We start from the raw sequence: 27799 nt of genomic DNA on the forward strand, positions 1-27799 counted from the left end.
CGGCGGGCTCACTGTTGGATAAGAGCATCACAGTCTTCTCTGGTATGAGAGTGCTCTGTCAACAAGAGAAACACTGCATGATACACAAGAGAGAAACAATATTGTCATGTTACACATAATTTCTCTTATACGAGAGTCATGAAGCGTTCACTGCAGAGACAGCTTTTACATACCGGTGAAGCATGGCGTATGCATGGTGGCGTTTCATAGTACCTAATTCGCAACGCTAAAAAGCTTCCTGAGGTTTTTTTAATGCGGTAATGACGTATTTCTAGCGAGGAAAGAAAAGTTGAGCGCCGTTGTCAGAATCAAGGTTCTGGACCATGTTCTCTCATGAAAACAGAATATGACAAGTCCTATTTTTGGTAGACTCGAGTCAAGGGAAATCGATAAAATCCACAAAATCAAGAGATACCAATAGGATGCGGATAGAGTTTTTTCGGTTTACCCAGCTGGGGAAATCTTGGCTGGGGAAGGTCAGGATTCTCTCGTCTTATCCTTGTCTTCTCCAAACTTGTGCCCCATACATACGTGTTGCCCAGCTACAGATGCGAGCATGTTGGAGATCCGTTCCCTGCCATCGATATGGATCATATCATAATAACAACGAAAACAACGTTGAGACAGCATATAGAAACTCAATATATATGCTGGCTGTTCCCAATTGAGCTTTGATACAAAGTCATGGCAGTTAACTTTTTGCTACGGACGATTCTAACTCACTATCAAGAGGTTCGATGATATTATCGACGTGTTGGAGCCTGATGGGATGGTTACTTTCCGGGGAGAAGCTTTCTTTGAGATGCTGGACTTATCATGTTACCTCCTCGACTATTGAATGAATTCTAGGCGAACGCCTTACTGACGGGTTCAAAACAAACATAGCAACCCAACTTTAGGTCTAATCGTAAATCTCCATGTGTTTCATTCGTTACGCTGCTTTGTGTTACCGAATACCGTGTATCGAGAAGCTGAGGCGCAACCACTGCGAGCTATATTAAGCGAGAAAGGGAGCATACAAATGCTCAGTGCCTGCGTCTATATAAGGTATAGAAAGAAGCATTGGATGAGATTGAGGGTAGCAAAAACACCTAGTGCCTGAACCTATTATGTTGCTGGATACAGACGTTGAAGCCACAGCTCCAGCCTCATCAATATTTACGACAGAACAAACCAGATTTTCGAATCGATCTTTATTCCCGAAGACAACTACAATCACATGGAAAAAATACTCAATTTCGGAACGACATCAAAATCTTGAGGTTCCAGGGTAGACAATCCACTAACACGATCTCCCATGATCCCCTGCTAGGGGCTGAATCACCCAACTCATGATGACTTCTCTCCCGAAAACTCCGATCCTTGTTGAACCTCAGGCCACGGTTAATTGCAATAGCCTCAGCTGTGCCGTTATAAACGACACAGCGCCTGTTCCTGAAAATGACGTTAAGCCACCTGTGTCAAGAGAGAAATCATTGGACCAGGACCATCCCTGGTGGCACCTAAAGGCTCACTCATCCCAGGCCTAGGTACAGAAAAGCTGCCCTGCTTCAAAAATCGCCAAGCTTGTGCCAACCTGTTCCAGACGTAGCCAACCTACGCCTCGCCTCAACAAGCCTCATCCCCATCGTCAGATGTCTACTCCGCCACCATAGGCTTCGTGGCTGTCTTGTCAATTCGTCGTCACCTTCGTTTATTTGCCATCTGGCGATCGTTTTCCCATATCAATTATTAAAGCTGGCTCTCGATTATACCATTTTCATAAACTCTGCTCGAATTCCGAATTCCGTCTCATACCGCCTAGGTTATACATACATCCATCTGAATTAAGCTAGCGACACTCGATAACACGTTCACTATTCCACCCGACACTTTTTCCTTTCTTGATTATTCTCCAAAACTAAGTCTCGGACACAAAACGAATACAATGTCTGACGCTATATCATCGTTTCTCCGGAGGGTAATTGTCGAATCTCCTCCTGGAGAATGGGCTGTGCGCCAGCTTCGCGAGCTTCTCATTGGCGCCCTTAAGCAAGGTCCTATCCCTCAACACGTTTCTTTTGAGATGGACGGCAACCGACGATATGCTCGAAACCACAGAATGGAGACCGTAGAGGGTCATCACCGAGGATTTGAGGCGCTGGCTAGGGTATGCCATCCGCGATCCCGCAATTGCGCGAGGTGCTAACGAGTAATATCTAGATCATGGAAATTTGCTACAAGTCCGGAGTTAAGGTAGTGACTGTATACGCCTTCAGTATTGAGAACTTCAATCGACCAAAATATGAAGTGGAGGGTCTGATGGAGCTGGCCAAGATCAAGCTGGAGCAGCTGACAAAATATGGCCATATCCTCGACCGTTACGGTGCCCGTGTGCGCGTCTTGGGCCAGCGCGAGATGATCCGAAGCGACGTTCTTGAAGTGGTCGACAAGGCTGTCGCGAGAACCAAGCACAACAACAAGTCAGTCCATTGTATCTGAAGGAGCGAACCAGTTGCTAACGCGTATCCAGGGCCGTTCTGAACATTTGCTTCCCATACACCTCGCGAGCCGAGATCACTTCCGCAGTGAAATCAACAGTGCAAGAGTTCCTCGCTCCCACACCTCCTCGAAGCACACCCTTCTCCCCATCTCGAATTCGACAGAAGATCCTTTCGCGCCAGCTGGACGGTCGCGAGGGGCTACCTACAATCCCGGATGTCCTCCCCGAAGAGGTCGAACCATTAGATGGAGATGATGCCAAGAAGGACAGCGATGGAGATTCCTCATCGCCTACACTGCAACCCGACTCCCCTCCTCCTCGGCTGCGCGCAAGAAACAGCGCTGCCAGCCTTTCGGGCTTACCAAACCCCGAAACAATTACAGCCGAGACCTTGGACAAGCACATGTACACTGCAAACGACCCGCCTCTAGATATCTTTGTACGAACCAGCGGAGTGGAACGCCTCAGCGACTTCATGCTCTGGCAATGCCATCAGGATACACAGATCTTCTTCGTCGATACTTTGTGGCCTGACTTCGACCTCAAGGACTTCATCTGGATTTTGCTCGAGTGGCAATGGAGGCAGAAGCAGAAGGATCGCGACGAGGCAGTGGTTCGGCCTTCTTCTGTTACAGCGTGATTTGATTCTGGTGGCAGTGATACCCTGGTTGAGTAGAAAATCCAAACAGCTTTCATCATAAGCAGTCTTGGGATGGTTGAGAAAGGCGTGTGAATTTGAAGATTCTGGTGTTAGTTTTGCTGGGGTTAGTGAGCGATAGACTTTAATACGCTCATAATACCATTTTCTTAGTTTGTACAAGATAAGCTTGTTTGCGTTGGTTCTATACTGGTTCAATCACTGGTTCTTTGTAAACAGTTCTTTCATCACCAATGGATGTGAGGTTATGACGAAATGGCTATCGATATTGATACCCCACGCGGCGTAGGACATTCCTCCGTGATCAATATCTGATTAACCGCTAAAGACTTGAACATTATATTCAAACATGGAATTGAGATTGTGGAAGACAGAGGCATTCTCTTTGAATTTGACGTAATAGCTAACTTGGAGACTAATCTGGTTAAAAGTCAACATTGATCTCAGTCTCATGTGCCTTTTTCGTTAAAGATAGGTACTCCGTCATCGGGGGCTGGTTTCTCCGGGGCTGCGGGTCGGGTCCTGTGAGTCTCTGTGCCCCCTAGAGTTACAGCGTGTACAGTGAGCGCCGCGGCATTCGCAGCGCTGAGTCTCCAAAATCGAATGGGAGTGGGAGACAGACAGCCATCCAATCCATATCCCATCCCGCTTTCATTTCTGCTACTACGCGTGCTCTCTTTTCTCCCCTCCTCATTATACACAGATTCTTCTCACCACTTATGGCACCAGAGCGCAAAATGACCTAGCCTTTTGTTTTCTACCTGGCCGATACCAACTGTTACTTGCCTATTTACCTCCCGTCCACATCATACCTCTCTTGATTCAAACCTTCTGCCGCCAACTTCGTCCCGCCGTCTAATCTCGAACTGATCGACCGAGCAGCCTCAGTCCTCTCTACTCTTTCGCGTTTTCCACCATGAAGTCGGCCAAAGCGCCCGCGACGGAGAACTTGTCGCACCGCCGGTCGCAGCCCGTCCGTCAGACTCGTACGAACCCTCCGCGAAGCATCGCGAACTTGGGTCGTTCTGGTGGTGCTGGCAGAGACTCAATCGGCGGTGCCGAGCAACCCATCGACATTTTCCCTGCGATTACACACTTTGCCGATGCCATTACTGCACTCCCAAAAGAACTCGTTCGGCATTTTACACTCCTCAAGGAGGTTGATGCCAAACTTTTCACCCCCGAAGATCAGCTCTTCCGACTTGTTGAAGCTGCCACCAACGCTCCTGTTTCCGAGGCACGTCCGAACAACGAGGCATCCAGCGCCAATGCTCCTGGTTCGGCGCCTATGAGTGCGCAGAATAGCTCAAGTGGTATTGCATTCAACAATAGCGTCCAGAGCGTACCTTCAGTCGATGAATCGAACAGGGATGCTGTTTTCGACCCATCCAATCTTCCTCGTCGCCACCTCTTTCGCCAGACCGCGCTCAAGATCCAAGAAATGCTTGTCTCGCTCGAAGAAAAGAACCACGTTATCTCGACAGCCAACGAAGCACTCCAAGCCCAGCTCACTCGGATTGAAGATGTCTGGCCTCACCTAGAAGGCGAATTCAGTGACGAGGCCAAATGGGGAAGCACCACACATTGGGCATATCCTGAAAATCGCTTCTCCAAGGCCTCTCATGTCGATCGAACACGGCGCGACGGTGCCGCAGCCATATCTGCTGCTGCGCAGGCCCTTGCTGACGAGGCAGCCGCTAGAAGCGATGCTCGCAAGCAAGCTGTACAAGCAAAGAAGAATTCGAGAAATCACAACAATAATCATAACCACTCTAATGCCCATAACCACGATTCGGAGGGAGACGACCATGATGGCAAACACAAGCCTGATGCTCCAAAGAAGACAGCCAAATCGCGGAAGACAGTGACAGCAACGGAAACAGCCAATGTCGGACTGGGCATTTCTACGGCTGCGACTAATAACGGCAACCCACCACAGAAGCGACGCAAAGTTGAAAAGACGACTAATGGTGCTGCGGCGACAACAGAGCGTGCAATGAGCTCGGTTTTTGGAAATGCTGCACCGAAGGCAAAGACAACAAGTCCTAGAGCAACTCCCGCACCCGAGGCACCTAAGAAGAGAAAAGCTCTCCCTTCAGGAAGCGGCCAGTCCAAGAAGAGGTACGTCCCAGAATCCGTAGGAGATGCTCTCAAGACAGGTTCTAACATGGTGATCTGTAGCAGAAACGGCGTAACTGGTTTATCCAATTCGGTCAACTCGTCGCCCGTCATCACCGAGCTACCTGAGCCAAAGCTACCCCCTGTTCGCGCATCACCAGTACCGGTTCCTACTCCAAACCCGGCTCGGACTCGTTCGCGACAGAACTCAATACAGACTGTAAATACGGATAGCAACAAGGCAAGGCCGACATCATCGGCTTCTAATAAACCCAATGGTATTGCAGCTAGCACGCCAGCCGCTGGAGCTCCAGCAGCTAGTGCGCTTCGCAACGGTGCTGAACCCAAGACTCCAAAGGAGACGAGTGCACCGATCAAGACCGAAAATCCTAAGAAAGAAGCCGAGAAAACAGAAACTGCATCAGCGCCTCCGGTCCCTACTCCTACCACCACTGCCACCATCTCCACCACTACGACAGCCGCAACCACCACCGCTGTTACGACTGGCAGCAAGAAGGATACCAAAAAGCCGGAGGAGAATGATCGCAAGAGCGAATCGCTACCACCAGTTCCACAGACATCCACGGTTACAACAAAGAGTGGACGCGCCAGTAAACCATCAACGCCAGCATTGGCAACGTTCCAAGAAGCAGTGCAGCCCCGAGCACGCTCATCGAGGAACAATGACGGGACTGGTACTGGAAAGAAAAATCAGAAGAAAGCTGCACCTACCATTCATGCAGCTGTTGCTGCTCAACTGGCCGAAGAAGATACGAACAGCAGCATGCAAGGCGACGAAGATGACGGTGATGTTGATGCAGATGAGCCAACATACTGTTACTGTAATGGGGTCTCCTACGGCGAGATGGTAGCTTGCGATGCTGTTGAGTGTCCTCGCGAATGGTTCCATCTGGAGTGCGTTGGACTGAAGGTCGCACCGACATCAACAGGTAAGTTGTTGCAAAAGAGGACTGAACTATCAGACGAACTAAACGCTAACTTGGTGTAGCGAAATGGTATTGCGAGGACTGCAAGGAACGCCTCAAAGCGGGAGGTAAAAAGGCCAATGGTCGATAAAGGTCAGGCGACATTCGCGTGACGCGAGTCACGGGCCAGTCACGATGGCCTCATTTTGAAATCGATGATTGGTTCTAAAACAAATTGCACTGCCCATAGACTGGGCGAATGTATACGACAGGCACATACGGCGTTTCCTTTGTTTCTTGGGATGGCGGTGGACGCGGTCATACAGTACCCGTTCTTTGTTTCTGGTGTTCTCAAATGGTTGAGGGAGGTTTTGTTGAACCGAGGGTTATGTTATCAAGTTCTCATCTGGAATTGCAGATGCTGTATAGGGACTGGGACTATTCGTCCAGGTGTTATTCTCAATTCTATAGAAAGCGTTATGGTGTAGCAGGCGAAGATGCGAATATGGATGGAGAGCCAGGGGCAAAATGCGGGGGAGTTTGAGGGGTGTGTATTGCATTGCATTACTTACATTGGCCCCCGCCTGGGCGGAATGAATACACCGTTGGATTTGACCAATGGAAGCACTTGCTTGAAATGTGTTAGTGATGACCGGATGAGGAGAGGCGAAGAGAGGAGGGGAAAAGTCACGATGTTTGATCTGGAGCTGATGGTGGTTAGGTTGTGCTCAGTGCTGAGATTACAGCCACCTCAGCCGAGCTTGACACCAAGGTTCGAGGGTGGTCTAGCCGTGGTCACGAGGTTCACGATGCAGACCGCTAAGAGCAAAATGTTAGGTAATTGAATTCTGAGCCGCCAGAGTGCAAGGGGTAGCTTGAGGCATTGGCCAACGGCAGAGGGCGACAAGGGGGAGCTTCTTTTATTCTGGTGGTTGTGAGGCTTACAAATGCTCCTAGTCCACGGTAGCGAAGCTAGGATCTGCAACTTGTTGAGGAGCAAGAAACTAGGCTATGTAAGGAAAGTAAGGGGAGAGAAGGGACGAGAAGAGAGAAGAGAAGGTGTTTAGAAAGGTTTCGAGCTCAACAGTGTCACACGGAGATGGAGGTTCCGGGGGTTCGGAATTTGGATGGGGGTTGGTTATTAGTTAGAGAGACAGTGGGAGTCAAGTGACGCGTTGGAAGAGTGATGGAAAGTGAAAGTGACAGGCAGGCAGATCTAGGTCATGACGTTTAGGAAAATCCGGGGTAAATCTGTCCCCCTTAATGGCCGGTGTCTTTTTTTGTCTTCTCCCGTCTTCTCCCTTTTACCTTCGGTGATAGGCTCCGGGGGGGGGGGGGGGGGGTGCGGCTGCGGGTACACGGCGCTTATAAGCTGTATGTGTCCCGGCCGCGCTCCGAGTCCGCTGGCGCGGAGAAGATATCACGTTATTACACTGTCATGATGATATATTCGTAATCAAGCGCAGATCTGGAAAGTCTTGACGATGGTACCGAAATCCGATCATGATTCCGAGGACCTGCAATGGTGTTGCACAAACATGTTGCACAATAATGCTATTGTGAACCTCCTTTTCTGAATGATCGCGATCTCGGTTGGCATTCAACACGTATTCAGGGGCCTCAGTCTGGAGTGCATGTTTGATGAGGCGGTGTCTTTCCCATGTCATCTGGAGAAACAGCCGATATAGCTTAATTACACGATGTTCTGGGGGCGAGCTGAGAAATCTCATCTAGGTCAGACACTATGAGGCACGTGCAACAGCTGAATCGCATGTTGCCAGGATGCTAGTCGTACTATGGCATATCATATGGTCAGTGTGATTCAGGAACGTGGTATGTTTCTTGGCTGTCTGTGCTTAGCATTTGGGGGTTGTTCAAGGCTGTTGACATTGAGATGAGGTTTCGGGAGGGAGGATACTACAATATTAGCGTAATTGGTCTCTGTTACTACTGACAATAGGACCCCGGCTGACATGTCTGGTCCCTCGGCGGCTGGAGTCGGTGTTCGTCTCCGTGGTCGGTCGCGGCCTGGCGTGTTTAAGCTCCAGTTGGCGTCGACTAGGGCCGGAGGAAACGGGGTGCCGGTAACGACGATGCCCACCGGAGAGGGTAATGTTTACTTGAAAAGAACCCTTCTAGAGGATTTGAAATCTGGGGACCGGCATCTTTGCCGGTTCTCGAAGGAAATGCCTCTCTTTTACGTATCATTAGCATTTTTAAATTCTCTCAAATTTGTCTTCTCTGGCGGGCTCTGTCTCTCGAGACAGTTAGAGCATGAGTGCGGCGTTGTACGATTGGGGGTGGTAATAAGCCGGCGGTGCAAAGCGGGTAAGGTATCTTGAGGCAAAGATACTTTTTTCGTACCGAGGAGCATGCAGCGCCTCAAACTCTGCTGTTTTGAGACTGTCCTTGTGACCTGAGTGGCCATTGTACGCTATAGTAATGTCTTTTTCTTCTTCTTCGCGTAGGTGTCGTTCTTGGGGCTTCTAGCTTGGGGGGTCTAGAAGGAACGGATGCTTAGAAAAGGCCATTGCCGAATCGCGTTGCTGGACTCCCGACGTGGCCGACATTCCTTAGGTCACGAGGATCTCGGCGAATCTGTCAATATGTGATTTAATAATTTCGAGATCTGGGGCTTTTTGATGCAATTCCTGTGAAACGAAGGCGGGGTTGTGTTGTTTCTATTACTCTACAGGTGCAGCCGTCCATCCGTTGACGAAGGATGTCATTATATTACGTTTTGCTACGTTACGTTTGGTTCTTGTTGAACTGTAAGAATCCACTGGCTGGCTCAGCAAAAAGGTTGTCTCGCATAGAGGAGGAGTACGGTTAGGTGGAAGAGCCTTGTCCGCGGACTTTACAACTTGCAACGTGGAAGACCATGTCACTTATACGAACTTGCACTATACAGCATATACGTCAAATGAATACATGAAGACGCAATGCAAGATTCTGGGGTAAGGACACGACTGCACTGTAGAAACATCTGATGGTCAGCAAGATGATGTGCAATTTGACGTGTTGTTGCCAAGACGAGATTTGACAAAATTAGCAGACGGACAAGCAAAAGCAGTTGGGGAGTTGATTTTTTCTGTTAGTCTTGGCTTCTCAGCGAGGTCGTTCTCATTACCAAATCTCGACTTGTTTCATCCAATCGAGTGGCACACCTCTTTTTTTAGGCCGATCCGGCGTTAGCGGTTGCAGCGAAATTCTTTTCTTTGTTTGGACATTGGATTTCTGAGCGGCAACGGCTTTTGACATCTCATTACTCGCTAGTAATTCATCATTGGGCGGTTCTTGATAGAATGGATGGATACTTGGTGAGCTGCGGCATTCATCCTTGACTGACCGAGATTTCATGATGGATGGACACGGCATCAACTGTGACAGTCCAGGTAATGAATGACTGTGACAGACAAGCCATGGTGTCGTGTCGAATGCTCACCTGACGTCTCCAGACCCGAAATGTCCATCCAGTCTTTAATTTCTATTACCCAATATTGTGCGATCCCGAGCTAAACAAATGCCCCGTGCATGAGTATGAGGTGCCAAACACCAACACCAACGTCCCTGGACTGGCCCCAGTGGCGCCGCTCCTTAGCTTCTTTTCTTACTTACTGTTGCTCATCTTTCGGGGTTCGCCTTGAATCTTGCCTTTCCTTTCCTTGCCCTGCTTGTCTCGTCTCGGTCTTGGGTCTTGGATCCCTTTCCCTGGCGTTTGGACCCTCCGGTCCCCGTCATGAGGTCTCCATTGAGGTCCCGTCCCTAGTTCCAATACCCATTCCTTGTCCTAGTCCTAGTCATAATAACTGGTCGTTGCACTAGACTAAACTTCATGGAGTTGCCTCGTGGAGTCGTTCGTTCGTTTATAACTATCCCCAAGCCCCCCGAGCCCTGATGCGCGAGTCGCTCTGTTTCTTCCTTTTTGATTCCAGACCATTTTGACGATAAGAACGAATCCTCTGACCTTTAGATCTTATCTCTTGGTCACATCCTCTCCGAATATCGCAAACCGTTTCGTCATCGCTTCTCGCCGCCCTCTATCGGCCTAAGCTTAACAATACAGACAGCACCATATAACAAGAAGACTCCGGATCCGGTGGCTAATAGAACGCCACTGCTATTTCGTGAATATTCTTTTTTATTCAAACCTGAGATTTTTGCCAACCGTTTGGTTGGCGATCTCATTCCTACCTAGCCTACCTACCTAGTCTATTCTCACCTGACCTTTCCGTCCTCTCTCGCTGAGGTCGGCCATTGCATATCTTTATATCTTTAATTGAATGGCCCTCCCTCTTAGCCCCACGCACCACGCGGTGCCTCAGTTTGACCTTTCTGCTCTGCTCAAGGCCAAAATGTCACGCCCCGAATCTCCCAACAGCAACAGCGACAAGACTGCTCGATCGTCCTTCTCGTCTGTCCGAGAGAACGATGATGGCCTAGCCCAGACTTTCACCCGCTCAAAGATTTCCTCCTACACTCAAGGGCCGGAAGAGGTATTCGATGAATCACCCTCACCCTCCGTTGAGATTGCACAGCCGTCTTTTCAGGCTCCTCTGACGCAGCCTCACAGTCGGCTTCATGGCTTCTGGTTCCCCGCGGACAACTTTCGCGGATGGAAGCAGATCCCCATCAAGGGCAAATCCGCCAGCCGTAGCTGCGAGGATCTTCACAAGCTATCCATGACATGGAGCTCTCCAGCACCTCCCGCCGTCGCTGAGAAGGCTTCACCCAACAGCTACCAGACCGGAACCTCTCCTCTCGAGAGACTCCCCAGCGAAGTTTTGGGTACGTAAACGTGCGCGCATCGCATACCAAAGAGTTCCTCAGCCATCAGCCATCAGCCATAAACCCTGCTGAACCCCGGTCCCAATTATATGACATACCTTGTACTAACATGTCGATCACAGGTGCCATTATCGACCTTCTCGTCATCGAGATCCCTCCCAATGGCCTTACACCACGAAATGCCGACCTTATGGCTCTTCTCCTTACTTCGCGATCTATTCATGCTGCGACTCTCAACACACTCTACCGCCACATTACGATTCCTCACTCTCGTATCTTCCGAAAGTTCCTCGCAACCATCACTGAGTACCCCGCGCTCGCATCTATTGTGCGGCGACTCGACTTCAGCCACTTTAACCCCTCCACCATCTTCTCTACTGCAAGCGAGAGAGCCCAGACTCGAAACCTGACTTCCGAGACACTCTACAAATGTCTCGAGCTAACCCCATACCTGCAGGAGTTCCTGGCGCAAGAGTATATCGATGAGGATCTTGGACCTGATGTTATCAAGAAGCTCTTCTTCGAAATGCCCCGGCTCCAAGCCATCGACTTTTGCGGCTGCTCCTCTCCTTCTTTCAAGAATTCGTTCACAAGCCTCCTCCAGGCTCAGTGGCCCGATTCTTTGACTCTTACCCGTATTTCGTTCCACAAGTGCTTGAACTTGCCAGGCTCCGTCTTCGAGGCCATCCTACCCCGACTCGAACGAGCTACTCACCTCGATCTCGCTGGAACCAGAGTGACCGACAAGGCGTTGCAGAGCTTGCCTGAGACGGCAAGACTCACACACCTGAACTTGGCCAAGTGCCGAGAGTTGACCTCTGAAGTTGTTGTCAAGTTTGTCACAACTCATCCCGCGATCATCCAGACCATCACTGTCCTTAGCCTTGCTACTAATGCCAGCAGCCACCTCCTGCTGGGCAAGGCGGATGTTGATGCTATTCTTCCCCGACTGCCCCCTACCCTTCGATCGCTGAGTCTCAAGGGTAGCAGAATGGATCCTTCCCAGATTCCTCTTCTCACCCCTCTGGTCCAGCATCTGGAGGAGCTTGCCATCGGCCGAGGCCTCGATCTCCGTGACATCCACCAGCTCCTGTACCAAGCCCAGGAGTGGATTCCTCACAGTCTCCGATACCTCGATATCTCCGACCTGGACACTATCATCGGTAGTGCTAGCGCACTTCTTACCCCCGCCTCCGCCCCGCTGCAGGTTATCGAGCTCGAAGAGCGCGCATACGAGCGAGCGGCCAAGGCTAAGAAGAACCTTGAACGTGCAGGATGGACCCCCAAGGAGTTTGGCAGCCGTTACTGGCTAGTCCGCTTGAACACCGACGGAGCCTCTCTCGACAGCGGCGCCCGGTGGTGGAAGCTGGGCGCTGAGAGCTGGGGCATGAGGAAGATCCCGGTTGCGGAGGCCGACGTCGGAGGCATGTATGGCACGTTCATGTTCGGCCGAAGGCTGTAAAATGCCAATCTCCGACACCAGTTGCACGGATCTCTCTACTCTCATATCATTTTTTTAATGGTGTTATGGTTTGGTATTTATATGGTTAGATTTGGGTTGCATCTTGATTTGATATCCCGGCGCATAGCGGTTAAACTTAGCGATAAAAGCAAAGTCATTTTGATGGAAAAAAGCGTTCTGAAGCATGGATATGACGAAGGAAAAACGTGTAGATAATCAATAATGACTTTCATGAAATGATTAATCTTGATTGGTATAACTGTGAATGTATGTATGCTTGTCTGAACAAATAATCTCTGTTGCTGTCTTTCTAGTGTGATGGATGGCTGTATCTGCTTGTAAGAAGTTATACTCAGGCCCCAGCCTATCAGAATCTAGACTATGCATGTTCAACCATTTCGAGACTATGCAATTTAATATGCGGAGGTTACCATCGATCTTATCTTTGGTCTAAGTACCTTAGGGGAGATAATATCGATACCGATAAACTATTCTTTACCTCAAATCAATCTCGCAGCTTTCCCGTGTGGCATAAAGCTTGATGTGGCGCCTGGACGACGGTGGCTGAACAAGATCACGTGGCACCCAAACCGGAACAACCAGGCGCCGTGGCAAGAACAGCCTCCTGCGACGTAACCGCGCCGAAGCGTGCCTTGCTCCTTGAATAAGCTCCAACTCCAACGACATATACAGCTTTGGTGCTCGACGGCATCATGGCTCCCAAACCGGATACCCCGTTCCGCTCTGCGGATATGAGCATGGTACAGCTCTATGTCTCCAATGAAATCGGTCGCGAAGTTGTTACGGCCCTCGGCGAGCTTGGTCTCTGCCAATTCCGCGATGTAGGCAACAATCTATCAATTCTTGCATCAAGAACTGAGGCTAATCCACTGATGCATCATGCAGCTCAACGAGGATGTCAGCGCATTCCAACGCACTTTTACTCAGGAGATTCGACGACTCGACAATGTTGAGCGACAGCTGCGTACGTCATCCAAAGGGATCCACCAGAACACACGAATCTAACACATTGCAGGATACTTCTACGCTCAGATGGATAAGATCGGAATCCCGCTCCGAAAGCTGGACCTCGACGTCGAGCGACTTGCGTCACCCTCAACTTCCGAAATCGACGAGCTTGCCGAGCGAAGCCAGAAGTTGGAACAGCGAGTTTCTGCCCTGAATGAGAGCTACGAGACTTTGAAGAAGCGCGAGGGCGACTTGACCGAGTGGCGATGGGTTCTGCGTGAGGCCGGTAGCTTCTTCGACCGTGCTCACGGAAATGTCGAGGAGATCCGCGCTTCTACTGACAACGACGATGCTCCCCTTCTGTCTGACATTGAGCAAAACCAGGGTGGCCCCGATGCCGAGCGTTCTTTCTCCGGCATGAACATTGGCTTCGTCGCTGGTGTCATTGCTAGAGACAGAGTCGCCTCCTTCGAGCGTATCCTTTGGCGAACTCTGCGCGGTAACCTCTACATGAACCAGTCTGAGATTCCCGAGCCCTTGATCGATCCTACCAACAACGAGGCCATCAACAAGAACGTCTTCGTTATTTTCGCTCACGGCAAGGAGATTCTCAACAAGATCCGTAAGATCTCCGAGTCCATGGGCGCTGATGTTTACAATGTCGACGAGAACAGTGATCTTCGACGTGACCAGATCCACGAGGTCAACAACCGCCTGGAGGATGTCCAGAACGTTCTACAAAACACCCAGGCCACTCTTCAGGCAGAGCTTAATCAGATCTCTCAGTCGCTGTCTGCCTGGATGGTTCTTGTCGCCAAGGAAAAGGCCGTGTATAACGCACTCAACAACTTCTCCTATGATAGCGCTCGGCGAACTCTCATTGCCGAAGCCTGGGTACCTACCAATGATCTTCCCCTGATCAGGACGACCCTTCAGGATGTTACTAACAGAGCTGGCCTCTCCGTCCCTTCTATTATCAATAAGATTCAGACCAACAAGACGCCGCCTACTTACCTTAAGACCAACAAGATCACCGAAGGTTTCCAGACCATCGTCAATGCTTATGGTACCGCCACGTACCAGGAGGTCAACCCGGCCATTCCTGTTTTTGTCACCTTCCCTTTCCTGTTCGCTGTCATGTTCGGTGATTTCGGCCATGCCATCATCATGCTTTCAGCTGCTCTCGCTATGATTTACTGGGAGAAGTCACTGAAGAAGGTCAGCTTCGAGCTGTTTGCCATGATCTTCTACGGCCGATACATTGCCCTGGTTATGGCTGTTTTCTCTGTTTTCACCGGTCTCATCTACAATGATGTCTTTTCTATGTCCATGACTCTGTTTGAGAGTGCTTGGGAGTTTAAGAAGCCCGAGAACTATACCAACACTACAAGCATCGTTGCCACTCTAAGGGAAGATGGTCACCGTTACCCCTTCGGTTTGGATTATGCATGGCACGGAAGTGAGAATGACCTCCTCTTCAGCAACAGTTTGAAGATGAAGATGAGTATCCTTCTGGGCTGGGCACACATGACCTACTCGCTCTGCTTCTCTTACATCAATGCTCGCCACTTCAAGAAGCCCATTGACATCTGGGGTAACTTCATCCCTGGCATGATCTTCTTCCAGTCCATCTTTGGCTACCTTGTTATTTGCATTGTTTACAAATGGTCTGTTGATTGGCTGGGCACTGGCCGGCAACCTCCTGGACTGCTCAACATGCTTATTTACATGTTCCTCCAGCCTGGAACTATTCCTGAGGGCGAAGAGCTTTACGCTGGACAGTCTGTTGTCCAAGTCATTCTCTTGCTCTTGGCTTTCGTCCAAGTTCCCATCCTCCTCTTCCTCAAGCCTTTCTATCTTCGATGGGAGAACAGCCGTGCTCGCGCCAAGGGTTACCGTAGCATAGGTGAAACCTCTCGAGTTAGTGCTTTGGACGGCGATGATGAAGACGCCAATGGCCACGGCAACAGCTTCGACGAAGATGGCGAGGGAGTTGCTATGATCTCTCAGAACATTAGTGAGGAGCATGAGGAGTTCGAGTTTAGTGAGGTTATGATCCACCAGGTCATTCACACAATTGGTAAGTTTATTTCAATCTACAATGGCATTGCACTTTGTTAACAAATGGCTAGAATTCTGTCTGAACTGTGTCTCTCACACTGCCTCCTACCTCCGACTTTGGGCTTTGTCTCTCGCTCATCAACAGCTGAGTATTGTGCTTTGGTCTATGACCCTTGGCCCTGCCCTCAAAATGAGCGGCGTTGTCGGTGTCATCATGATTGTTGTTTGTTTTACTATGTGGTTCTTCTTGAGTAAGCATTGCCAATCCCTTCTATCTTGATTGTTCACTAACACATCCCAGCCATTGCTATTCTCGTTTGTATGGAGGGTACCAGTGCCATGTTGCACTCCCTCCGTCTCGCTTGGGTCGAGTCGTTCTCCAAGTTCGCAGAGTTTGCGGGTTGGCCTTTTGCGCCTTTCTCGTTTAACACCCTGCTGGAAGAGTCGGAAGAGCTCAAGGATTACTTGGGTTAATTGGAAGGGTTCGCGTATAGGGTGCCTTTTTTTATAGCAGTAGACAGTGGTATTTTTATTGTATCATAGGTAGCATAGTGCAACATTAGAAACTCTGGGCTTTTGCCAAGTTTTCTGACTTAGAAGTCAAGCTGTCTGATAATCAGACAGAATGCCCACATAATTCCCAGCCCTCATAACAATAGAATCAAGCCTTGTTGTACATGTCCGTGAACGTTTCTAGAGCTAAATCCTCGTTATCCCCAAAGAGGTGCCGTCACCTCGACAGCTCTCTCCACCACTGCCCTCACCCTGTCTGCAAAAACCTTATTGTTAGACTCAACCTCGAGGTCTTCCAACCAAACCGTGGCATTCATCCTATCCACCTTGATTGACACTCCTGGCACAGGAATACCAATCTTGTGCAGCCTGTCAATCTCCTTCTGTTGTCTCTCCTGGAGTTGTGTATCCTCACCATCCTCCTCTGTCTTCATGGCATCATCGGCCTCGTCCTTCTTGATCTTCTCTTCGGTGTCCTCCACGGCTGGTAGTTTGGGGATCGTGACTGGGGCAACGTTGTCTTGACCGAACTGAGCCTCGAGGAACCAAAGAAGACGCTCAAGGCGCTCCTCTGGGGAAGCAGAGTGGTGAGGGTTCACATCGGGTAGCTCGTGCGAGTGTGAGTGCTTAGCGGAGGAGCGCTTGACAGCAGCAGGAGAACTCTCCACGGAGAAGAGAACAGCCATGACGGAGTCGGCGATGCCGTCGTTGAGCATATTGCCCTCCCACTCAAGCTCAACCTCACCGTTTGTGCGGTATCGGACTGAGACACATCCCATGACGAGGTAAGCTGCAACGAGGCTAGCAACCTCTTCATCAGCATCCTCCTGCTTCATTTCCTCGCCATCCGTAATCATATGATCGCCATGTCCATTGCTTTGACCATTCTTTCCACGGCGCATCTCGGGGAGTTCTTCGATGTTGCCAAACGTGCCCTCGAGGGCCCACTTGACGAGGTCGACACCTGCAGCACTGAGGGTCAGACGCTGCTTGCAGGTGATGGTGGTTGTGTTTAGGCCTGCGTACTCGCGGAGATCCTCGGGCGCCATGAGAGAAAGCTTGAAGTCGTTCTGGACGAGCACGCCAGTAACGAGAGGAGGTGCAGCACTTTGATCAGGATGAATGCTCTGAGGAGGCTGGATCGACGCAAGTTTTCCAACAACCTTGGCAGTCTTGTCGGCTTTGAAGGGGATTCGAAGCTCTTCACAGTTGCGGGGTGAGTAGACTTTGACCTTTGCAGTTTTGTTTGCGTTGAGAGAGAGGAGTTTGGATTTGAGGCGCATCATGTTGTGCTGTTCGCCATGAACAAGAATCTATCACAAACGTTAGCATACTGTTTGGTGATGAAGGAGAGAGGAGGCAGACGTACAACGACAGGAGCTGCAACTTCTTCGATAAATTCACGGTTCTCAACGCCATCGACGTGAGCCGCGAAAGAGTATTCCTGGACACTACACCTTCGAGGAATGAGGACTTTCTCGCCATCTCCTCCGGGCATTCGACGAGCGCCCGCCATACTACGAGACATAACTGCCTGGATCTGATCAGGTTCTTGCATGATCTGCTTAGCCATTGTGCCTTCGACACTGTAACCCGTGATGATCACACCATTCTTCTCGCTGGGCGCCCACCGTTCTAGTAGCTCACGACTGACACCATTCTGAAGCATACCAGGACTGGCAAGCATAACACAACCGCCAACATCGTCGAACCTGTCCAAGTTCTTGAGAGAGCGGATGTACTTAAAGTCCCACGGTCCACCCTTACCAGCTCCATCGCCAGACGCCTCTGCCTCGGCCATTCGCTCACGGAACAAGCGTTTGATATTGTCGTTCATGGCACCAACGTAGGTCTGGTAGATGAGCATACATTTCCTGGCAAGGTTGCTGGCATAGTAGATGGGGTACTTCTGGAAGTCAGCATGCTTGCCCCAGTACTCGTCGAGAATCAAGAGTAGCTCCTGAGCTCGTCCGAGGGCAAAGACTGGCATGAGGACACGGCCGCCTCGGTTGAGGATACTTGTGATGGACTTCATAAGGGCCTGTTCTCTCTCGAGGCGAGGGACATGAGAAGCAATGCCGTAGGTGGATTCAGTGATAAGAACATCAATCTTGACGCCCTTAGGAACCTCTGCTGAGACCAAATGTCGATCTTGTTCGCGAGAGTAGTCACCTGTGAAGAAGATGTTGAGGCCAGCAATCTCGATAAGGAACATGGCAGCACCAAGAACATGGCCGGCAGGGTAAGGGGTGATTCTGATGGAGGAGATAGTATGAGTTGTGTGGTAGTCGATGGCCTCGATCTGAGGAAATGTGTTTAGATGGTCTTGCTCAGTATACACTGGCTGTGTAGTAGGATTGGATGAAGTATTGCCCACTCGAACACTGTCCTGAATAAGCCACTTGTAGATGGCCTTTGTGGGATGGGTCATAAAGACACGACCCCTGAAGTTCGTCTTTGCGAGAACATATGGTAACGATGCTGCATGGTCGATGTGAAAACTATGGCTGATTAGCTGGAATCCTCTGATGGCATCTGGCTATCTAGAGATGATATTGGCGACTGGCGATTCAGGACAGGACGGCATCACAAGGACGAACAGCAAGGGCGTAAGGTAAGGGAAACGGGCAAACTGTATTGTATTGATCTGGCATACAAGAAAGCAAAGTCGTGGATGTCGTCATCACGCGAGCACGATACAGGCCGCGATAGCACAACGCAATACGAGGCGGTTCTGTACCATCCGTTCTATCACATCACATAATATCAAAACACAAAGTCGTCCCTCGCCCTGTCCAGCCTATGTACGTCGTTGCGGGAGTGGAAAGAAGGGGTCGCTTACTGGCTGATGAGAAGCACGTCGACAGTGCTAAGATCGAAATCGTCGTAAAAGGGCAGTGCAGCGAGTCCATCGTATGCGGGATGTTGGCCGGCATCAAGCTGATAAAGGGCATTAGCCAAGTATGCGATAGACTTATCGACCTATTCTTACCATGACCGTCTTTCCCTTGTATTGAATAATATGACATGACCTTCCCACTTCGTTTCCTCCTCCCAGACAAAGAAACATGAGTTCATCTGAAGGATCTACTGGCTCTTCCGCCGCAGCCGCGTTCATGGCAGAAGCCTTTCGTTTGGATGCCATTATTGTAGATCCACCGAGCTATGGTCCAGCTCACATTCGACGTCGAGGTTCTATATAGATTATTAGTAGAAGCAGCCTTGGGCCACAAGCTCTCCGATAGAAGGCTGCTGTTCACAGCTAAAGACAGCAACTGGCCGCAGGGATAACAAAGAGATCAGATCACTATATCAATTAATGAATGGATGAATGAAATAGGCGGGCAGCACGGGCAAAAACGAGGCAGACGCGTTTCTTTGAACAATGAACGGATAAAAGCCGGCTTTTAGTTGACAGGAGCTTGCTTTAGGTGGTGGCTTTCTCAAGGACGGCTACGTACGTATTTTACGGGAGGAGGCTCTGCGCACGTGACGTTAAAACTACGCGACCTCCGTTTTACAGGCGAAGCTGCCTCCTTCATAGCCAACCCCCAGCGAGCTAACACCTTCGCCCAACGACGATATCCAGCGCCTCCATCTCGAAACGAAGTTTGAGCGCTTTCTGATAGCGGATCTCTCACCTGCCGAACATTTTTACAGCTTTTCCGAGTGCCCCGCCGAGATTAAGCGCGTCGGATGGGAGGCGTCGCGATTGATTTGACAGGCTCATCTGCCTGCTGAGCTAACACACTCAACTCACGCATTTCTTCCAACTTTCTTTATCCTCGACCGGGGCTCGCCTCTCGACCGACAAAGCAATCACGAACAGGAAAACTCATCATGGCTCAACCTCAGCCTCAGACGCAGGTGCAGGTGCCGCCTCGCGCATTCTCTCCACCGCAGCATTCACCCTCGCCTGCCGCGTCGCAGTCCAGCTTCGCCCTCCCACCGCAGAAACGAGCTCGAACCGACGGACCATCCTCGCAACCCGAATCGCCATATGCTACATCCCCTTACGCCGCGAGTCCAGGCGCTACAGCTACGCCGCCTGCTGGGGCTGGATCTCCTGCGTTTGCGCAAAGCCCTGCTCTGCCGCAACCGTATGCCACACCCTACACCAACGGGCACACAACGCCTGGCCTTAATCTCCCTGACGTACGACCGAATTCAACACCTCCGATTCAGCAGACCCAGCAGCTACAGCAGCCTATACCTCAATATACTAATGCCACAATGACACCTGTTCCTGTACCTACTCCTGGTCAGCTAATGACCCCGACTCCTGGCCCCGGAGTCATGGGGCCTCCGCAGAGGCCAGCAGAGCGGCCAACCAAGGATTACGAATACGATGTGACAGATTCACTTGCTGGTACTGGCATCGATCTTCGAGCTGAGGAACAGTATATGAACGACCTCTACGCGACCGGTTTCGACGAAGCGCGGACGGGCTTTGCCCACCAGCCACCGGGGCCAAAGTCGAGCTTCTACGGTGCCGGGCCCGCAAACCAGCCTGCCCAGTCTGTTCCGGATCAACCACAGGATCAGTTTGCTGCACAGCAAGCGGAGAGGGCTTGGTCAGAGTCGTCGATGCGACTTGCACTTCAGCGGACACAGGAGATAAGTGATCCTTTTTTGCTGGTCGCCTTGCTGCATCGACGCGCGGATAAGATCGCACGAGAACATCACCTGGCGCTGAACTTGGATCTGAAGAACAACAGTCAAACCATGGGAAAGATGAGGCTCCCGGAACAATTTCCTGCGCCAAAGGTGACTGTTAAAGTGACTCCAGGCCCAGATTCGACCATGGTTCATACAACCGGCTCATACATCCCACACGATGCTTTTCTAGTTGATCAGTTGGCATTGATGTCTATTGCCACAAAGCAGCGACTCCGAGAATTAGTGGAAGATGCACATGTAGTAGCAACGAATAGGCAAAAGACATCTCATGGCGATATACCTGAGGAATGGACTCCAGCGGCAGCTCCTATGAATGCTGAGCCTCTGGAGCCCATTGAGAAGCCAGCGGATGCAGTCAACGGTGTCGATGGGACCCATGTGGAGAGTGCGAACGGGGATAGCACGAATCCATTGAAGCGTAAGTAGAACCGGCAGTACGTATTCTGTTTTTACTCACACTCTACAGGCTCCAGCGATGCAGCTGGATTGACCAACGGCGCGCCTGCAGTCAAGCTGCCTAAAGTGTCGTCGTATATGACGACGACGATGCGGGACCTTGCTAGACAGGAGCGTGACTGGGAAGAGGCACGACTCCGCAAGCGTCAAAAACGCAAGGATGGTATACCAGACTCGGGAGCCACGACATCGCGTGCTGGGAGCGTGGCGCCTGGCACTCCTGGTGCTGTAGCGCCAGAAGCTCCAAAAGCAATGACGAAGAAGGAGATGAAGAAGAACCAGCAGATGAAGGCTGCTGAGATTGACAGTCATCAGAGCCAAAACACCACGAGTAGCCTCTTTGCTGGCTTCGGAGGTAAGAGTGGACTGTTCGGTAAAAAGAAGGCTGGCAAGACATACGACTGGATGACTCGAGGCAGCGGAACCAGCACACCGACCAGAAACGCTCCGGGTGCCGGAAAAGGGTCCGGAGGGCTAGGAGCGGCGCCGGCACCTGCAAACATGGCCATGACTACCGAGGGCCGCAACCGACTTGGCACATGGAGAGAGGATAAAGAAAAGGGGCGAAATATCCAGCTTCGCGATTGGGTTTCAGTATTAGAAAGGGATGGAAGAGAAGGCAAGGCGCTTCAAAAAGCGTACCTTTATCTGGACGCATCGAACCCCAAATAAGCACAGCACATCACAACATACTATAACTATCAAAATACGGCGAGGTAATGGGATAGGGAAGATGTGAGATGAGATTTCGTGACACACGGCCAGGGCTAGGGATGATCAGCTAGTGGAAGAAGATACCCTGCGCAGCGTGCATGGCTTGATATTACTTAGCACGGCGTTTTATGTTTTTTCTTACTAAAGGCATGACTTGGGGAAAGGCAGCCCTTTTTTTTTTTTTTTGGCATGCACTACAGGAAATCGAATGGGAGAGGGGAGACTTTGATGGCATGAAGGATGGGGATTCTTTTGAGACTGAGGGAATTCGACAATGCTGTTTAGGCGTACACCATAGGAACATGGGTGCGCCATGTATTTCTTAGGCCTTTCTTTCAGCCATTTTCACCCTACTTCTCTGAAGCTTGGAGCTCAGCGAAAAGGGCTATAGTTTGGGGAGAGAAGTGAAGGGACAAAAGTCTTCTAGGGAGAGATGAAAGAATAGACCCCTTATGAACTTGGCCTGACCCAACCTGAACTTGAACTTTAAGTTGATCTCGTGATGAGTATTTTGTTGGTGTTGGGTGACGGAAACATTCCTATGTTGAATCAAGGGAGAAATGGCTCTTTGACCTTTGCGATAGATAAGGTACCTTAGTGAGAGTCAATTACAAATGCTTCGTCTGTCTGATGTGCTTAGAAAAGTGGGACTATCAACTATTGCGGAATCGCCATTTCCCCTCCCTTCATCATCAACAATCGAAAAGAGTCGATTCTTTTTGTCTCTACAATTTAATTGATTCCTTAAAAGGGTCCAGATCGACCTGTCGCAAAGAAACATAGACAACGCCACATTCTGTTGAGTTCAAGACAAACCCACCCTCACCTCAAGGCTCCAAGTACTTCCCCATTCAGTCACAGCCACAAGGGAGAATGGGAGACTAATTAAGCACCCAATAACTAGATCTCATACCCGTTCGGGAGGATTCGTGCTCTTGGCGATACGGGAGGCGATCATCATGGCAATCGCGGTTGGTTCCCAGAGTTCCTCGCTCTAGTCTTGCTCTATTGAGAGATCCCTTGCTTCAAGCCGGTATGGACTATCTAACGGTATGGGCCTAGGCAATCGGCCAGATCTGCTCAACGGCGTCGATCAAGGGTAATCTGGAACAGTGTGTCAAGTTGGTGGCGAGTGCGGCGCGGGGTCAAGCAAAAGTGAGTTGAATCTTGTTGGATCTTGTTGGGCATGGACGAGTGTCTAGCCTCGAGGAATCTCTACATCCCTTGATCGAGATGGAGACTAGCGATTCGACTTGTCAGTTGTCGTAAGGAGACACATGATCTGGATTCGAGGGGGTCAGTCGGTTCGTGGAACCGTGAGACATGATCAAGGGCCCAAGCTGTAAGACCTCTTTACGTCGGTTGTGAATATGTCTCATCGTATGCCCGAAACGGCGATACTTCTCTTCGGGTGGCTTTTGATCTTGCGCACACGGTATACTTACATGCAGCGATGCTAGGTACTCTTCCTCCCTGAGGCTTCAGACTATATCGCCCCAGATGGACAGACATCACTGCAACTTGCAGAGCCACAGTCGACGTCCCCCTTCGTAAAGGGTCTCCAGGAGGCAGCTCGTGAGCACAACGTCGCTATCCATGTGGGTATTCACCATCGTGAAGAGGGACAAGACCAATCAAAGAGGATTCTCAACCGCGCGTTGTATATCACTGCCAACGGAGACATCAACGATACGACAACATATGATAAGCTCCATGTGTTTGACTATGGTGGTCTAAAGGAGAGTGCAACAGTGCAGCCTGGAACAAGCCTTACAGCACCGTTTGACTCCCCCATAGGCCGTATCGGAAGCCTCATCTGCTTTGACTTGCGATTCCCTGAGGCAGGATTAGCACTCGCACAGCCAGGACCTCACAGCGCATGGAAGAACAAGCCAGCGCAGATCATCACATACCCAAGTGCATTCACCCTTCGAACAGGTGCAGCACATTGGGAGACTCTTCTCCGAGCCAGGGCCATTGAGACACAGAGCTATGTCATTGCAGCAGCACAAGTTGGAAGACATAACGAGAAGCGAGCTAGTTGGGGACAGAGTATTGTTGCTGATCCATGGGGGAATGTAGTCCTGAAGTTGAAGGGCGTGAAAGAGGGAGAGCCTCAGGGGACTGCTGAGGATGGCGCGGAGGGTGGAATTGGGTTTGTTGATATCGACCTTGCGTATTTGGAGAAGGTTAGGAGGGAGATGCCTCTTCAGAGGCGAATGTGAGTTGATTCGCCATTTGTGGGTTCTACCTATGCTAATAGTTGCAGTGATGTTTATCCTGAGCTGTAACCAAGACAGGTAGACTATATTAGATTTATAACAGCATAGAGAACGTAATCGATACAGAGCCATAACCAGTCAGTAGGTGAAAATGCGAAGCCTCTCTGCGGCCATTTGCCCAAGTGCCGGGCTATTGGAAAGTGTTCTCTACAAAATGATACGGATACAGACCTACTACTATCGTCTGACGCTAAAGAGCCGCAATCAAGATACGACTTAGCCCACGAGGCATTATTATGCTAAGTGATGTTTCATATGCCCAAATTTTCAAGTGACTGCTTCTCAAATGTTATAAGTTCTTTACAGCCAATGCAAATTATGTTTTGTGATAATATGAACATTAAATGCTGACAAAATGAGCATTGCAATCTCTCCAACTTGCCCACTGAATCAGGCCATACGCAGAAACACTTAACCGAAGATCTAATCTGATTCTTTGGAATACCTTAATCAAACCGTTTTGAACCCTGAGAGCCTGAAGTGAGACAAGTATATTATTAAGATTCCCACCGGTCGACCATTGCGGTTTAGCATGCGAGGAGCATCTGTCATTGCCACCTGAGGCTCAAGCGATATCATCATCCCTTGAGGCTTGAGGCTTGGACCCTTCTAGAGTACGGCACTCGCCGAAGGCACGGGGAATCACATCCCCCAGCTCCCGCACAAGAGAGATTGGCCATGACCAAAGCCAAAGCCAAACCGAAGCTCAGCCCCGTCAGAATCAGGACCGACAGAATGGATCGGTACTGCACTGTACATCAATAAGTCCCGGGTGGCTGGGACGGCAAGCAAGGGTATCTGGTTCCGAGAGGCACATGACCATATCCGTGCTGTTGACCTGGCAGAGACGAACTGTCTAGGCGAACGGTAGAAGAACAAGGGTCGAGAAGAAGACAGGCTGAAATAAACGCCCAGTTGCAGGAACCATTTTGTTTAGACTTTTCTTCTTTCGTCAGACATGGATTGTATAGCATGGGTAAGGATATAGCATGGATATGGGTTTGTTTGAACAGTAACGCAAGAAGAAGACAAAAACAATGCCGAGATGACGATCTGTCAACTTTGGCCATGTCCACTTCTGGGGATACTGTAGCCTCGGTTCAACATGTCTCCATAGAAGCAGAAAAGAAGTTTTCTCTTTCTTCTTCTTGCACGAGCCCCCTTTCGCTACTGACATGTACAGTAGGTACTAGGCAACTTGCCAGCAGCTCCCCGGATGGAGAATATCATGGTCTCAGCTTTTGGTGTTTGCGCTTAGTGCTGCGACGTTGCAGCCTGGTCTTCGATGTTACCAAGTTGCTGGGTTCGGTAGAGAGAAAGCAAAAATTTTTCTCGGTCTTCAGCCTCGTTGTGAAACGGTTGTTTTTGTTTTTGCTGCGTGTTGGGTTTGGAGAAGGTATATCGGGGCGGTATTCGCTGAGGATGATACGCGCTGGAAAGCAGGGCAAGGCAGATTTGTTCTATATTATATGTAAATATAAGTAGGTGTCTTACATCATGTTTGCCTGGCTAATACTATTGAACTCAAGATACTGAAGTGGCTGTCTTAGTATCCGATGCGGTTGTAACGGAAGCATATGCCGAGTGATAGTATTTGGGTAGACCATCGCGATCATTATTAACTCAATCTTGTCTTTGATTAGGACTAGTTTTTATCGTATTGTATCCCTAGTCCTTTTTTTTTAGTTACTGAATTTTCTTCTTTCCGCCGCCCTTGACCTTTGAGGTTCAATAATACAGCCTCATCCTTTCCAAAGTCGCAGAAGAAACAAACCTAGACAAACGCTTTGATGTATCCACTTGATTGACACCATCACTGAGCATGAGGTCAGGGTGCTATGAATATGGATACTGTGTGTGTTAGGAACACGCCTCCTTGACCCCCTGTCCCTTCTCCTGTCCCTGCTCCTGCTCCTGCTCCTTCCTTGTCGTTATTCCATGTCCATGCAAGATTCCCGTCTCGCCTCTTTGATTAATCAATATGCACAGTAGGTGCTTCCATTTTTCTTTCCTTCCTTTTCCCTTCTCGTATTTTTCCTTCGTCTCACACCCTCCTCACCCTTCCCTTGTACCTTCCTTTCGCTTCTGCTTCTTCTTTCTGCACCTGCCTTAAGAAATCGCATTCTCCACCTCACCTTCCCAACGCTTCGGTCCCGGGAGCCAGGCTGCATTAGCCCGGTTTCACCATGACCAAGACGGCAAAGGCTCATGTACAATCGGTACGTACCGGTACATGACGCAGACTTGGGATGAGAAGGTTCTGTACCCCAGCCTAAAGGAGGAAGCTGTCAATGTCATCTTGCATTAGCCTATTTATCATTTTCAGGGGTTAATCGACTTAGACTCAATTCTTTTTTAGCATCTCTAGCTGAGTTGTTTAGTCAGTGAGTTAGGTAGCTCACTCATTATTCACGGCGCAGACTAAGAAAAGAAAGAAAGAAAAAATAACGTCTTCTCTTGTCTTTGCTTCTGGTGTCGGTCTGGAATATTCTTTCTTTTTTTACTGAGCGAATCTGTTTTATCGTTTGTCTCTTTTCTCATTATGACGCCTCATGCATCCACTTTATGCAAGGTATCGTAATTAACCTTTTTGTCTCGTCTCGTCTTGTTGGGTTGGGTTGGGTTGGGTTGGTTCGTAATTGTTTAGTTTATCCATTAATGGCTGTTGGCTTTGTTCTCTCATTCATCATCATTGCTTCTTCTGAGTCAAACAGTACATACAATACCTGGTTGTTTTCTCTCTTGAGATCTGATCTGTTACTCTGTTTCAGTTCATATTCAAACGCAAACTTTTCTCTTCTCGTAGTCAACCAACCTCGCAAACAAACTGTCGATCCAGTGCAACCAATCGAGACTCTTATCTCACGAATTGCTTCTCTTGTTGTCTCGTCGCGACTCGTATCTGTACCCCGGCCACCGACGTCTCTTTTTTTCCAATTAGTTACCGAGACAAGACATCGATTGATTGTTTGACAAGTACTGCATGTATTGTGAGACGGGTCCTTGACTGTAAGGTACGGATACTGTACGTGGAACGAATCAGCCTCGGCTGGTAATCTTCTGCTTCTGCTTGTGTCACCGAGCGCGAGTCTTTGGTTGAACCTGTGCAATTCTTACTGAATGTAGTGAGTGGCATGTTAATCAGTCTCTATTAGCCCATCTTTGAATCTGGACCTGTCTCTCATCGCGTGATGCCTGCTCTACCTTTTCTTTTCAGATCTTGTCGTTGTATTCGTTTTCGTTCCTGAGGGCAACCAACAAATATCACCTGAGACTTGGCCACAGGCATTTGCTCTACTCTTACGGTTACGAAGCGGGCGGCATTCAAACGCCTCAAGGGCAAGGATCTCTATCACCAAAAACTTAGCCGCCATCCAACAACTCTTTTCCCTCTGATTATGACGAGATACTTTATTCTCCCTCTGATTCTTGACTCTGTTGCTTTGACTTTCCAAGCGCCGGAATCAGCCATCCGTAGTCCTCCCATGGTCATCATAGCTGAATCATTGTGTGTCAAGGCCCCCCCTGAAAGTCAATTAACGAGCTACCATTCATTGCCCAAGCGCCAAAACCAAGGTCGGACCTTGTTTCGACTGTGAAAAAGTATGTATTTTTGGGTGGGAATTCTCAGGACCTTTTAGGCAACATTTTACTGACTCGTCTCTGTCGTAAATGTCAATGCCGGCCCCT

General features: G+C 49.7%; 8 protein-coding genes across 12 annotated transcripts; 7 read left to right on the plus strand and 1 right to left on the minus strand.

Moving 5' to 3' along the window:
• The first annotated feature begins 1302 nt into the window (after positions 1-1302).
• On the plus strand, positions 1303-3462 carry FOIG_01308 (undecaprenyl diphosphate synthase). The gene is made up of 3 exons (XM_031198103.1): positions 1303-2149; positions 2203-2462; positions 2513-3462. Exons 1-3 carry the CDS (start codon positions 1928-1930, stop codon positions 3120-3122), a joined length of 1092 nt encoding a protein of 363 aa, XP_031073870.1. The 5' UTR covers positions 1303-1927; the 3' UTR covers positions 3123-3462.
• A 594-nt stretch (positions 3463-4056) lies between these two features.
• On the plus strand, positions 4057-6335 carry FOIG_01309 (uncharacterized protein; the record flags this gene model as incomplete). 2 transcript variants are annotated; one of them, XM_031198105.1, is made up of 3 exons in its annotated part: positions 4057-5261; positions 5322-6208; positions 6268-6335. In XM_031198105.1, 3 exons carry the CDS (start codon positions 4057-4059, stop codon positions 6333-6335), a joined length of 2160 nt encoding a protein of 719 aa, XP_031073872.1. The 2 variants fall into 2 exon arrangements, with proteins under 2 accessions (XP_031073872.1, XP_031073871.1); XM_031198104.1 differs by having other exon boundaries at positions 4057-6208.
• A 346-nt stretch (positions 6336-6681) lies between these two features.
• FOIG_01310 (uncharacterized protein) lies at positions 6682-8681 on the plus strand (the record flags this gene model as incomplete). The annotated part of the gene is made up of 2 exons (XM_031198106.1): positions 6682-6731; positions 8145-8681. The coding sequence occupies 2 exons, from the start codon at positions 6682-6684 to the stop codon at positions 8524-8526; spliced, it is 432 nt and encodes a 143-aa protein (XP_031073873.1). The 3' UTR covers positions 8527-8681.
• Positions 8682-9408: 727 nt separating this feature from the next.
• On the plus strand, positions 9409-12693 carry FOIG_01311 (uncharacterized protein). 2 transcript variants are annotated; one of them, XM_031198108.1, is made up of 3 exons: positions 9409-10680; positions 10758-10972; positions 11095-12692. In XM_031198108.1, exons 2-3 carry the CDS (start codon positions 10867-10869, stop codon positions 12432-12434), a joined length of 1446 nt encoding a protein of 481 aa, XP_031073875.1. In that variant the 5' UTR covers positions 9409-10680; positions 10758-10866; the 3' UTR covers positions 12435-12692. The 2 variants fall into 2 exon arrangements, with proteins under 2 accessions (XP_031073875.1, XP_031073874.1); XM_031198107.1 differs by having other exon boundaries at positions 9409-10972; positions 11095-12693.
• A 454-nt stretch (positions 12694-13147) lies between these two features.
• Positions 13148-15938, plus strand: FOIG_01312 (V-type proton ATPase subunit A; the record flags this gene model as incomplete). The annotated part of the gene is made up of 5 exons (XM_031198109.1): positions 13148-13276; positions 13341-13419; positions 13471-15483; positions 15536-15715; positions 15766-15938. The coding sequence occupies 5 exons, from the start codon at positions 13148-13150 to the stop codon at positions 15936-15938; spliced, it is 2574 nt and encodes an 857-aa protein (XP_031073876.1).
• Positions 15910-19475, minus strand: FOIG_01313 (endoribonuclease YSH1). Its single transcript, XM_031198110.1, has 4 exons — positions 18970-19475; positions 18820-18917; positions 17347-18478; positions 15910-17290 (listed from the first exon to the last, which is right to left on the minus strand). Exons 1-4 carry the CDS (start codon positions 19120-19122, stop codon positions 16175-16177), a joined length of 2499 nt encoding a protein of 832 aa, XP_031073877.1. The 5' UTR covers positions 19123-19475; the 3' UTR covers positions 15910-16174.
• A 5-nt stretch (positions 19476-19480) lies between these two features.
• On the plus strand, positions 19481-22457 carry FOIG_01314 (uncharacterized protein). Its single transcript, XM_031198111.1, has 2 exons — positions 19481-21075; positions 21124-22457. The coding sequence occupies exons 1-2, from the start codon at positions 19818-19820 to the stop codon at positions 21783-21785; spliced, it is 1920 nt and encodes a 639-aa protein (XP_031073878.1). The 5' UTR covers positions 19481-19817; the 3' UTR covers positions 21786-22457.
• Positions 22458-22481: 24 nt separating this feature from the next.
• FOIG_01315 (uncharacterized protein) lies at positions 22482-24378 on the plus strand. Of its 3 annotated transcripts, XM_031198113.1 has the most exons (5): positions 22482-22666; positions 22732-22798; positions 22890-22982; positions 23288-24048; positions 24097-24378. In XM_031198113.1, exons 2-5 carry the CDS (start codon positions 22787-22789, stop codon positions 24116-24118), a joined length of 888 nt encoding a protein of 295 aa, XP_031073880.1. In that variant the 5' UTR covers positions 22482-22666; positions 22732-22786; the 3' UTR covers positions 24119-24378. The 3 variants fall into 3 exon arrangements, with proteins under 3 accessions (XP_031073880.1, XP_031073879.1, XP_031073881.1); XM_031198112.1 differs by having other exon boundaries at positions 22482-22798; XM_031198114.1 differs by having other exon boundaries at positions 23288-24378.
• The last annotated feature ends 3421 nt before the right edge of the window (positions 24379-27799 follow it).

This window comes from Fusarium odoratissimum (genome assembly GCF_000260195.1).
Source record: "Fusarium odoratissimum NRRL 54006 unplaced genomic scaffold supercont1.1, whole genome shotgun sequence".
Lineage (NCBI taxonomy): Eukaryota > Fungi > Ascomycota > Sordariomycetes > Hypocreales > Nectriaceae > Fusarium > Fusarium odoratissimum.